Source organism: Papio anubis, chromosome 2 (genome assembly GCF_008728515.1).
Source record: "Papio anubis isolate 15944 chromosome 2, Panubis1.0, whole genome shotgun sequence".
Taxonomy (NCBI): Eukaryota; Metazoa; Chordata; class Mammalia; order Primates; family Cercopithecidae; genus Papio; species Papio anubis.
Window position 1 is genome coordinate 73,798,356 of NC_044977.1, and position 12,468 is coordinate 73,810,823.

Sequence of the window (12,468 nt, forward strand, 5' to 3'; positions counted from 1 at the left end):
TTCACGCCTCCTTTCCCCAGCCCACGTCCCTGATCTCCAACAACAACCTGCATGTCTCCTTTAAGAGGCGGGGGCCGTCCCTCCCTTTCTCCTCCCAGTCTCCCGCCCTTCACACCTTGGGTGGGAAAAGAGTGTGGGGGCGGGGAGCCGGCAAAGCGGGAGGGGCAGGATCACGAAGAGCGCTCCAATGGCCCTCGAGGCTGGCTACGGTGGACTCCGGCAGCCAATGAGCAGCAGGCGGGGAGGCGTGGCGGGGCGCTGTTGCAAAGCGTCCAACGTGGGCCGGCAGGCGGCCGCGGGATGCGGAGCCTAGGGGGTGTGTGCGGGAGAGCGGCCGGGGGCGGGGCCTGGGGGACTGGCCGGGGCTGGGCCGCGGGGAGGCAAACAGCAAGCGGCTGATTGTTCGGCCGCGAGGTCGGCGGGACTCTTGCTGCGCCGAGGAGCCGTGCGGAACCCAAGGCTGCGCGCGCGCTCGCCCTCTGCCCGCGGCGCGCGGACAGCGAGGCGCACGGGACCTCCTAGCGCGGGCCGGCCGCGCCGTCCAGCCCGGGGTCTACGGCTTTGCGCTCTGAGCCGAGAGGAAGATGCCCGCCGGCAACGAGCTCGGGCTGCGGGGCTGAACGCCTGCCTTCCAGGCGCAGCGGCAGCACTGCCCTCGGCCGGTGTCTGTAGCGGCACTCGGCGTGCGCCGGGCGGACGAGGAGCGCAGCCTGTGTACGCCCTGCCCGAATCGGCAGAGTTCGCAGCGAGCGCGGGCGGGCCGGCCGGCCCGGATGGGCGCGGGGTTTGCGGCCCCCGCCGGGTGCTGCGGGGCGGCCCGGGCACCAGGGGCCCGCTGAGTGCCGGAGCCGCGGCCTCAGAGAGAACTTGGGGCGGGGGCCATGCCCCGGCGCGGAGTCTAGAGCCTAGCGGAGCGCCCCGCGGGCCCGCCCGCGTCTGCGGCCGTTCGGGTGCTCACAGTCCCCGCGCCCGGAGTTCGCAGCGCGCTCCAGACAAGATGGCGCGCCCGGTCCGGGGAGCGCTCGGGGCCCCGCGCCGCTCGCCTTGCCTTCTCCTTCCCTGGCTGCTGCTGCTTCGGCTGGAGCCGGCGACCGCCGCGGCCGGCCCGCGGGCGCCCTGCGCGGCCGCCTGCAATTGCGCTGGGGACTCGGTGGACTGCGGTGGGCGCGGGCTGGCGGCGCTGCCCGGGGACCTGCCCGCCTGGACGCGGAGCCTGTGAGTGCCGCCCTTTCTGCCCTCCTTGCACCCCGGGGCTCTGTCACTCGGGGACGGGGCGGCGGGGGTTCGTACTCAGGGAGGGGGTGTGGACTGGGTTTTATGTATGGAGTTGTGCGTGCTGGAAGACTGTCAGCTTGGGTTGGCGGAGGGGAGACCCTGCGTGGAGGTCCGGGGGAGTAGGCGTGCGAGAGAGCCTGGAGGAGAAGGGCATGCCTGGTGAGGTCTGGAGACGAGCGAGCGTGGGTCGTAGAGGTTTGGGGGTTAGCCAGCACGCGTCGTGCGGGCCGTGTGGGAGTTAGCGAGTGGGAGTCTGGAGCTGAGTGTGTTTGCGTGTGGGTGGGTGGGAAACGTCTGGAGCAGAGTGTGAAGAAGTCTGTGTGGGGGTCTGTGGGTGCGTTTCCTTTTTCTCTCCTGTAATCCAACTCTTTGGTGTCTGAGCTCCTTGGTTTTCCAGTGGGTAATGAATGAAGGTGACTTTTGGCTCCAGTCTTTCGTTTACATTATTTATTAGTTGATAGTGTGTGTAGCCGTCTCCTGATCCCCAAAGACCATGGTGGCCTGACTTGCCTCTCTGCGGGGCAGAAGGCAGTCTTCCCCCGAGGACCCCTGAGTTAGAGGGCTTTGACAGTTCCTGGCGACCTGTGAGTGCTGGGAGTTTGTCCTTTTCCGCCTGGTTGGCATACGGAACTGTGTTCCAGACCCTTCCTGTGTGTTCCCTGGGGCCCCATTGGACTTGCTGATCCAGTGGGGTGGGGCCCACCCTCAAGAGTCTCTCCTCCATAAATGGTGCAAATGAGTTTTGGAGTAATGCTGCTTCAGGAGAGGGTGCCGGGGTCTTGGCTGATTTAAGCAATTTGTTTCACCCGAAAGAGGCTCTTTTCTGTGCTGTCAGGATGTGGGCATATTTAGGACTTAGTGGGACACTTCTTACAGGAGATTTGGCAGGAAAAAAAGGCATTAGCCTTCTGTAAACATGGTAGAATAGAATAGCCTTCTTTTACTTCTAAAAAAAATCTGGTCCATGAGTCTAATCCTGTTCAGTTATCGGTAATTAGCATCTCTGTAGAACTATTAGTACCTTTCCAGAAAAGGCCTAGCTTAAATAGTCCGCATTTCAGTTGAATAATTGGACATTTTTCCTAGAACATAGGAAAGGCGCAGCAGTAACCTCAGGCATGACTGTGGCTGTTTTAAAAAGAGAAAACTGGTGTCACAAGTTGTAACCAGCACCTGTGGCTTGATTGAAGAAAATGTGGCCTGGGTTCTGAAGGGAAGAAAAGTTAATTCCTTTTAAATGTAAAGATTCTGTACCTCTCAAAATGGGGCACGAATCTTTAACTTGGCCCCAGACACTGCTCCATCAACAAGTACTGCAGAGTTCTGAAGACGACCAGGACCCTTTAGTTACAGTTAGATTTTCAATATCTACTTCTTCTATGGAATTTACTGAGTTAGTGAAAATCAGTGATCGTAGGGTGGAGGCAGAGCTGTGTTAAGTACTGTTAGATAGAGCCCAGTATTGTCCTTAGGTAGTATCTTATTTAGTCTGGGGTATTGTGATTTTTCCCTTATATACGGTAGTTTTTTTTTTTAATTGAGTCATGTGGGCAGAATCAGATTAACTTCTTAAGTGTTCACCTGTTGGAAGAGTGACTCCCAATGCCATATGTCAGTGGCATTGTGGGGAAGGCATTTAGTTCCACAGCAGTAACTTCCCAGAGAGGACAGGGTGTCCTCTTATTTGCACTTTCCTATGGTCACAAGATCCACTTTGCCTTGCCCTTTAATTTTTGGAGCAAACATACTGGTTATTTCTTTAGGCTTTCTGTTGCCTAGGAGTGACATTTCACATGGCATAAATACCTTCAAAATTGAAGTTCTTCTCTTTTACTCACACATTTGATGACTGATAAATACCAAAGTGGGTATTTTGAGCATCAGTAGACTTTAGTATACTGATTATGGTGTTGACTGATTCGATTTTAAGATACGAGCAGCGTGATTTCTGGTTAGTATGTAGCAACACAGTAGGCAGTACAAAATGGCTATCCTTTGAAAAATAGTTTTGAAATTATCTTATTTCTGATTAAGGACAAATCAAGCAAATGTGTTCTTTTTTTCTAGACTTCAGACTTCTGAATTTAAATCATTAGTCTCCATGAGTCTTATTCTGGAATTTCCATAAGAGTATTTATACGGTTTATATTCCTGGCCAAGATTCAGCAAGACTTTAGGGGAGAAAGTGTGTGTATATGATATAATGAAATATCTTATAGTTTCACCAAGTTTACACGCTCTAAGCCCACAGTGTCTAGAAAATGCTTTGAGCTAGTTTATAAACCCATGAACTAGATTTACTGCAGCTAGTTCAAACAACTTCAGGCTGTGGGTTTGAGATAGCAGGGGACCTGTGGCTTTATGGGACCTTTTTTTTTTTCTTTTGTAAACAGTGCATCTAATGTGGAAGTTGCTTCTAGGCCTAGTATAAGAAAAGTAAAACTTTTAAATAGTGGATGTCAATGCAGTGTGAATAGAAGAAACAGAATGGAGCTGATAATCGGTGAATTTCTGGGGCCTGAGGATAACTTATTCAGCACAATAGCTTATAGTTGTAGTAGTCAAGCCATAATTTGAGTCTCCCAGCCCATTACGTAGGTGAGATTGGCATGGTCCAACTAGCACATTCATAAATAGCACCAAGCCACTGCCAAGCCTTATTCCAACTTCCCAGAACCTGAGAAGAAGTTGAACTTCTTAGAACTCAGGTATTTGCTTTCTTTGAAATTATTTTTGAGAGCATGGCTTCAGGAGCTATTTAAAAAGTATTAAACACAGTTTACCTTAGACTCTTACCTGTGCCATACATTTGAGCAGTGTTTAATCACAAAATGTTGCTAGTTTCAGTGTTCTGAGAGCTGAATGGTAGCCCATTGGGATTGGGTTTAGGAAGGCCGGCAGGCCCCAGAGGAAGAGCAAACCCTGATTTTTGTTCTCAGTGTAGAGCGAAGATGACAGAGCATTCAAATGCAAGGATATTCACAAAAGTGTATACCAAATGTAGTTGTCCTAAGCCACATTAAGATGAGTTTATTGATTTGGATCTCTTTGTACTGTGTGTTTGCAATACCAAATCAGTTAGCTTAAATCTGACCTTGCCAGTTTTGGCAAAGAAGTGGTGCTTATGATTGCATTAGACAATAAACACCAACTGTGGTTGCCATTGTACTTGTAAAGCAAAGAGGGCCTTTGTCTTTCAAATTTTACAGCTGTGCTGGAAGGCCCAGGTGTGCAGGGTGTTGTGAATTAAGGGTTTGGAAAATACTGCCCATCCTGTTTATGCAAATTAAATTTAAAGTGCAGATCACCAAATTGTTGCAGAACCTAAACTGAGATTCATGTTTTTTTTTTTAAGTTGATTGTTGGATGGATGGTCCTGAAATATTTCCTTCTCCATATCACTTAAACTCAACAGACTTTGAACATCTTCCGATTTGTGGGACAGGGAAAGGGTTGTTTGGAATAGGGAGCATTTTAAATACAGGTTAATTGCCAAGAATACAGTCTGAAAGGTGCAAGTGTTCTTGGAGTTTCAGGGAGCTTTAGCTTGAGCTCAGAGTCCTTTCCTCTTGCAACAAGTGTCTTCCCTCTTGAGCGGGGAGAACTTGTCTGTTGCTAGCTGTCTGACAACTTTTTTTGAGTAAGGTGAGGTTTCTGGCAAATAATACTGGTTGTCTTGAGAAAAAGGCACACTGTTTAAGTCTTGCTGATATGAAATTGTGGCCATAATATCTACTTTTTGAGTACTGCTAAAGTAAGAAGTGTCCAGAGATCCCCAGCACCCAGTGTAAATTAACTCTGTATTGGCACACAATGTCCCTCTTGCCTTTAGGACATGTCAGAACTGTTCCTGCTCCACTTTTCAAGGGACTGTTTTAAAAAGTAGTGTGCTGTCTTTTTGCATAATTATATTTGGTTGCTAGATTTTACAAACTTTGGACTTTTGGATATATCACCTGTAATTCTTGGAACCATCTTCAGAAAGATGAAGAAACGTTAAGTGTAGTGTGACGAGAGCTGGTTGCTAGTGGATGTCCTCATGTCCCATCTCCCCAGCTCTGCACCATGAGCTGAAAGCTTCCCTCCCTCCAGTGTTAATTACTTTGCCTGGGTTCTCCCTGAAGCTTCCCTGAGTCCACTGGGACGGCCTCCGGCTGACCTTTCTCTCCCTCAGACACCATGATCACAATGAAAGGGCCTCTCCCGCTTCTGCAGGGGTGTCTCCTTGGTGCAAAGTCTTTTCAGCATCCTCTCTTTCAGGGTGGACAGGAATGCGGGAGAGAGCTCTGGGGTTTTGTGTGTCTTAACAATGCACCTGGCCCAGTGCTGTGCACCTGCTAAAGCCCTGAAGGTCTGTTAGATAGGAAAGCTGGGTGGAGATTGTTTAAAATAGTCTATGGTTATTTAAAAAGTGGCATCCACAGGAGAGGGAAATGTAGAAGAGGGATTCATTGAATTGAAAGTTGTTATAAGCAGTAAAGAATGTTGGTTGTACTAGAGTCTTTTTTTTCTTCTTTTCCTCGTTTGTTTAAAACATAAAAGGGATTCCTCTGACCTACCCCATAGGTAGAAGGACTTTAAGTTTCACGAGCAAGCCTAACTTTCAATTCCTTTTGAATGAGCTATGTGACATTTACTCACTGGGGACTTTCCCCCTCCTCAGTGACTGCAATTTGAAACCCTGGGGGTCTTTTAAAAGCGAACGGGACTCTGGGCCGTGTTAATATTCAGAGCTGTTTACAATGGATGCAGTTTTCAAAGGCTGAAGGCATTGTCTTGAGACAGGAGGGAGGAGGGGTGGGGGAAAAATTCCCAGGCAGGGAAGGGCAAATATCTAAAAATCTCCAATGTTTACCAGCCTGTGGGAAATTTAGGGACCGTTACTGTTATTTTTTATGACTTAAGCAGGACACTGAGCCACTGGGGTTCATTCCATGCACCTCATGGCTTCAGTTTTTGTATGTCAATTACGTGGTTATCTTCTGCTTTTGTTTCAAGTTAAAATGTGCAAATTGGTAAGAAACTCAGATCTTATCTCCTCTGCAAAGAAATAGAGGACTTTGAAGACCAGTGGTTAAAATTTTTATAATAGTTTACCTATGGGACCTGCATTTATGTTTTGCTCAGATAATTTAATATAGCTGCACAGTTTAGAAGAGCAGTCCCGACTGACCAATTAATTGTCCAATTGTGACTAGGACTGAGAAGTTTTTTGCTGAAGTACTTGATACATGACCATTGTTATTAAGCAGAATGAATAGATCAATAAAGATTGCAGGAAAAATTTGCAGTTTATTAATGGTCTAATTTCTAATTGAAAGTTGGCAATCTGTGTCTTTTTTTTGTAGGGGTGGTGGGTATGTTTGTGAACTTTTCTTATACAAAAGCTTTTTGCTTTATATATTCCTATACTCTTATATATTTTGTATAATTTGTTATCAGTGGTTTTTACCCAAGCACTTTATGCATAGTCTTTTGAAACACAAGTTATAACTTCAATCTGTTCATAGAAGTCATTCAGTTTTTTAAGCTGTTTCTCCATTTCACTGGGTTTTATACTTTTCATTTCCTGCTTTTAGTTCTTTATATCTTCTAAGTGGGCATTTGCTACCCAGCTGTCCCCTGGTCTCCATTTGGGTTATTGATTGGGGGAGAGAATGGGTGAGGATAAAGCTTTCCTCACCTTTACTATGTTAAATATGTAGGGACCCTTGCCGCTAGTGGTCACACCCAGCTCACAGTCTTCATTAAAGAGTGGTAAAGGGGTTGAAGGTTAATTCTGTGGTCCATCCCTGGCACCTCCGCCTCACCTTTACTTTGTTAAATATGTAGGGACCCTTGCCCCTAGCTCACACCCAGCTCACAGTCTTCATTAAAGAGTGGTAAAGGGGTTGAAGGTTAATTCTGTGGTCCATCCCTGGCACCTCCAGTCTACAGCTACATGTGTGATTTTGGGCAAACCTCTTCATGTCTAAAAAGACAGAAAAATGCTCTACCTTATAGAAGTTGTGAGGACAAAGTTAGATAATGCCTGTATTTAGCTAGGTTCCTCAACAGGGGTCCATCAACTTTGTGATGATGCTGGAGCACAATTTGAAGGTTAAAGGCCTCAGTAGCTCCAATTTATTCTGTATCACACAGCCAGTCTCTCCAAGCCAGATTCCTTCCTTCCTTCCTTTCCTTTTCCTTTTTTCTTTTTTCTTCTCTTTCTTTCTCTCTCTTTTTCTTTCTTTTCTTTTTCTCTTTCTCCATTTCTTTCTTTTTCTTTTTCCTTCCTTCCTTCCTTCCTTCCTTCCTTCCTTCCTTCCTTCCTTCCTTCCTTCCTTCCTTCCTTCCTCCTTTCTTTCTCTTTCTTCCTTTCTTTCTCTTTCTTCCTTTCTTTCTCTTTCTTCTTCTTTCTTTTCTTTCGACAGGGCCTCATTTTGTTGCCCAGGCTGGAGTGCAGTGGTGCAATTAAGACTCACTGCAGCCTCAGCCTCGTGGGCTCAAGCAATCCTCCCGTCTCAGTTGCCTGAGTAGCTGAGACTACAAGGCTCAGGCTGCCACACTCAGCTTCCAAGCCAGATTGCTGGTGACAAAGGCTTTCCTGGAAAATGTTTACCTTTGTGCTATGAAGGAGTCTTTTGGGGTGGGAAGAAGGCAGCCTTCTCCTGTGAGTTTTGTTGATATGTATGAAGCAGCCTTCTCCCATGGGTTTCTGGTAATATGTATGAAGTGCCACAAGTGAACTTCATGTACCCTTGGAAATCTTAGCCAAACAGGCAGGAAGCTATGAACAGTTGCAACAGATTATATAATTAGCAAAAATTATTGAGGTATTTTATAAATCTATTCCAGTTGTACAAATAGTTATGTCTATTTAGCACTATCCTTTTGGAAGGGAGGCAGGTATGGGAAGGCGGGAGGGAAGTGAGAGGCCCTTAAACTAATCATTTTATCCTATTATTTCCCAGGGTTTCATTGAAACTGAACCCTACCAAGATGCAAGTAGCACCTCTCAGTCAATAGCTTGGAAAAATGCAGGTGTGCTCTTCCAAACAGGGTTAAATTACAGACTTTAGGGCTGGCTGAATCCTTACTGTATCCACTTCTCTTTGGAAAACCTTGAGGGAGGAGGAGGAGGGAGGACAGGAGACAATTGTGGAGTTGTATGCAGAGAACATTTTTCATTTGTTTTGGTCTGTTTGGAATTGCATAGGAACTTTGTAGGGGACACAGGCGGGGAACACAGGGTCATTTGAGGCATCTGGCAAGGATGCCACCTGAAAAGCCGTTTACTGTTTGCTGTCACTCCTTGTGCACCTGTACCTGAGTTCCTTCCTCAGTGAATGGCCATAATTCACAACCTTGCCCACATGAACGGCCACGATTGTTTGCGTCTTTATTACTATTTAATCTAGCATAACCGGTAAGGCCCATTGTGCGAACAACCAATCTGTTCATTCTGAAAGTCCTCATACATTTTGGTTGCCTTATGAACCAGGATGCAGGTTCTAATTACTGCTTGTTCAGTTTGTTTTGGCAAAAGGTGACGTTTAGAGGATTTAAAGAAAGCATGGCCTCTTTTTAAGTGTTTTGCATTGATTAGTTTTTGAACTTTTGTGGTGCACGGATCTCTAATCTTTTATGATCTGCATTCTCAAGATCTCACATTAGGAAGAAAATGAAGGAAATGAGTGAAGGTCTCTCTTACAAGCAGAATTAGCTGGACTTTGAGAAACACATGAACATAATGCAGGGTTTTTCTTCTTTTTTTTTAGCTGATTAGAAAAGACAACAACTCACAACTTTATTTTCTAAGACTCCTTTATGCAGCATTTAACAGCTTCCCCCTCCCTGTTTTGTTTCTTCCACCAATTTATAATTTGCCATTCAAATAATTTACTGCTTATCTTGGTCAAAGCATACATTGCACTGAAATTCTTTTCTTCCGGATTACCTACCTGATGATAACCTGTTAGATACAAGGAGAAGGACTTAACACTTCTGAATTGGAGGATAGATAATCTTGCTGTTGTTTCAAATCTTGTAGTTCCAGTGCTCTTTTGTTTGAAAGCATTTGTCTCTCAAGCATTAGCACTTTGGGCTGGATAACAAGAAATTAACAGGCTGGGCTCTGCTTAGTGCAAACTTACAACTGATTAGGAAGCAGGGTGTTGCAGATACAGCTTCTTTTTCTTGTGAGATGATCTGCAATACATAGTTTTTAGAAAAAATTTTGAATTAAGGGAACATTTGATACGCAGCCAGGTAGTTTAAATAAACTAACTCACTTCTGTTGCTATGGAGTGTTTTTTCTTATGATTATGGAGAAACGTAAATATTACACAAGTGGACAGAATGTAATGAACTCTAGGTACCTGTCACTCACCTTCAACAATCATCAACTGTCTTATTTGATCTATTTCCCAATATGCTTCTGCCCTTCCATGTTATTTATTATTTTTTTGGAAATAAAGACATTATCATTTTATCTGCAAATGTATAGTTTGGTTTTTTTTTTTAAATTAACAGCTTTATTGAGATGTAATTTATATACCATACTATTTACTGTAGGGTGGTTTTAAGAAATTGGAAGTTTTGAAAAAATTGGCATTCATTTTAACTGTGTTTTTCCAAAGGGCGTTTTGGTAAGCTATATATTTACAGAATGTTTATTGGGCACATACTGTGTGCACCCTAGTTTATATGTTCTCAAAATACAAATTTTTTTTTCTTTTGTAGGAGGTGTTTAGCAAGCTCTTTTGTGCTGCTCGTTTGCCAGAATGTGCAATTCTGATTAACCTTCCACTTTCTCCCCATAGCTCTTACTTGGGAGGTTTCTACCAGGCTATTAATTGTTGATTAAAATCCATTAGTGAACAAACATAATTAGAAATGGACTAGATCATTTAACAAGTGATGTCTCAGATACTGTTGTTTAGTAGAGGAATAATTAGCCATTGGTTGTAGTTAAGTCATGAGTCTGAATTGAGTTAACTATTGTTTACTTTGTAAGGCCTGACCCTCCAGCTGTGGCTACTTGAGGCTGCTTTAAATAGAGTTAGAGGCAGCCTGTAAGAAAATCCTCAAAAAGCAAAGAACTAGGTTCCTGGAACCCTCTGTGCTTGAGTTAAACTTCACACAGATTTGAAAATGCTTTCTCCAAGTAGCTGCTGAAAGGTTTGTTTTATTTCATAAAAGTCCGTAGTTTAATTTCTCCTCAGTCTGGTACTTTGTTGGTGAGGGGGCTCCTTTAGAATGGATTTTGTGCTAGCTGCAGCTTCATTTAGGAATCTGAATGGGAATTACTAGTCCTCCAAATTCCATTCACTTTATCCTAGTTTTTGGAGTGACTTCCATCTTCTATCTGTGAAAATCAAATTCCAGGTAGATTATGGAGTGTTCAGTGGCTTTAAAAGCTGTCCAACATGGTCAGGTTAAACTGGTGGATCTATGAAGCTTAATTAAATTTATATGATATCCAATTAGACACCATTTACAGTGGGCTCTCTGTTTAGAAAAGTGGAAGCACACTCCAGTGCATTTTTTAAAATTATGGGGCAGAAAAGCTTAGTATTGAGAGAGACTATGAAATTCAGTGCTGTTTTGCAAATTGGGAGAACACCATTCTTTCATCTGGTTTTAGCAGTGTGGTGGTACCTTGACCCAGCATCATGCCTCCGTCTTAGTTTTCATTTTATTTTTAATTAAGAAGAATTTTTCTGTGTGTCTGTGGTTTCCTCCCTCCACCTGGGCTGGTGTGAGTTTCTGGCACACAAGCTCACAGTGCTTGCAAAACTTATAAACAGTCAGAAGAGCTCGTTGCTTCCAGGAAGTGGATTGTTGATGCAATGAAGTGATGGATGCAGAGGCTGCCGCTGGAAGGGAGCAGGGTTTCCTTCCATCTTGGAGCAGGGGAGATCCAGAAAACAAGCTGACATGCCCTGTAGTTACTAAGGTCTGCCTCATCCCAAATTCCTCTGATTGTTTTCTCAGATTTGGAGTCTGTGTAGGACTCTTCGCTTTGGGTGGTTTGGCCTTATCCAGGGCTGTGCTTTACCCATTAGAAAAATCAGAGTCTTCTATGGAGATTTTTGGATTCTTTCACAAGGGCATTTGAAACAATACTTAGAAATGAGTAAATTATACTCAGTTCCTTACTATCTTAAAATAAAGATTGCAGACCTTATTATTTACTTGGGGGAAACTTTATGAGAAGTCTTGGTGCGCAGAACGTCTTTCTGGACAGAAAGGAGACCACGTTTTCATGGAGTTTCTTAAAGGGGTGCTTGACCAAAGAGGCATAAAAATGATTTACCTGAGAGGAAAAAATTAATTTTCTTAAAGTCATGAAAGTGGGGATGTGGTAGAATGGGAAACTAGCTTATGGCCGGGCCTCAGGAAACTTGGGGTTTTGTCCTAGCTCTGCCACTGATTGGCAGCATAACCTTGGGCTAGTCACTTAATTTCCTGTCTGTAAAGGGATGTATAACTTCTAAGACCCCTCATTTTTAGGTTCATGATTCTATTCTAATTGAAGCAAAAAGGGAGTAAACTTACATTTCATTGGATGGTAAGAATTAGTAAATTGATCTGTGTCTAGGATACTTACTTAAACGTTCTGTGTGTGTGTGTGAGAGAGAGACACACACAGGGTCCCATTCTGTCACCCAGGTTGAAGTGCGGTGGCGATCCTCCCACTTAAGTCTACCAAGTAGCTAGGACTACAGGCACTTGCCACCACACCTGGCAAGTTTTTGTTTTTTTGTTTTTTGGTTTTTTTTTTGAGACGGAGTCTTGCTCTGTCGCCCAGGCCGGAGTACAGTGGCGGAATCTCGGCTCGTTGCAAGCTCTGCCTCCCGGGTTCACGCCATTCTCTTGCCTCAGCCTCCCAAGTAGCTGGGACTACAGGCACCCACCACCACGCTCTGCTAATTTTTTGTATTTTTTTTTTAGTAGAGATGGGGATTCACCATGTTTGCCAGGATAGTCTCGATCTCCTGACCTCGTGATCCGCCTGCTTCGGCCTCCCAAAGTGCTGGGATTACAGGCGTGAGCCACCGCACCTGGCCATACCTGGCTAGTTTTTATTTTTTGTAAAGATGGGGTCTTGCTATATTGCCCAGACTGGTCTTGATCTCCTGGGCTCAAGCGATCCTCCTGCCTTGGCCTCCCAAAGTGCTGGGATTACAGACGTGAGCTACCATGCTG

General features: G+C 44.9%; 1 protein-coding gene across 4 annotated transcripts in view; it reads left to right on the forward strand.

Annotated features, from left to right (window-relative positions):
- The first annotated feature begins 356 nt into the window (after window positions 1-356).
- LRIG1 (leucine rich repeats and immunoglobulin like domains 1) overlaps window positions 357-12,468 on the forward strand; it is a 127,484-nt gene continuing 115,372 nt past the window's right edge. For 2 of the 4 annotated variants that reach the window (XM_021934247.2, XM_031663210.1), the window contains exon 1: window positions 395-1,215. In XM_021934247.2, the coding sequence (XP_021789939.2) occupies window positions 998-1,215 (218 nt within the window). In that variant the 5' untranslated portion in view covers window positions 395-997. Of the gene's footprint in view, window positions 1,216-12,468 lie in introns of all 4 variants that reach the window. The other 2 variants (XM_021934252.2, XM_021934248.2) reach the window with 2 other exon arrangements.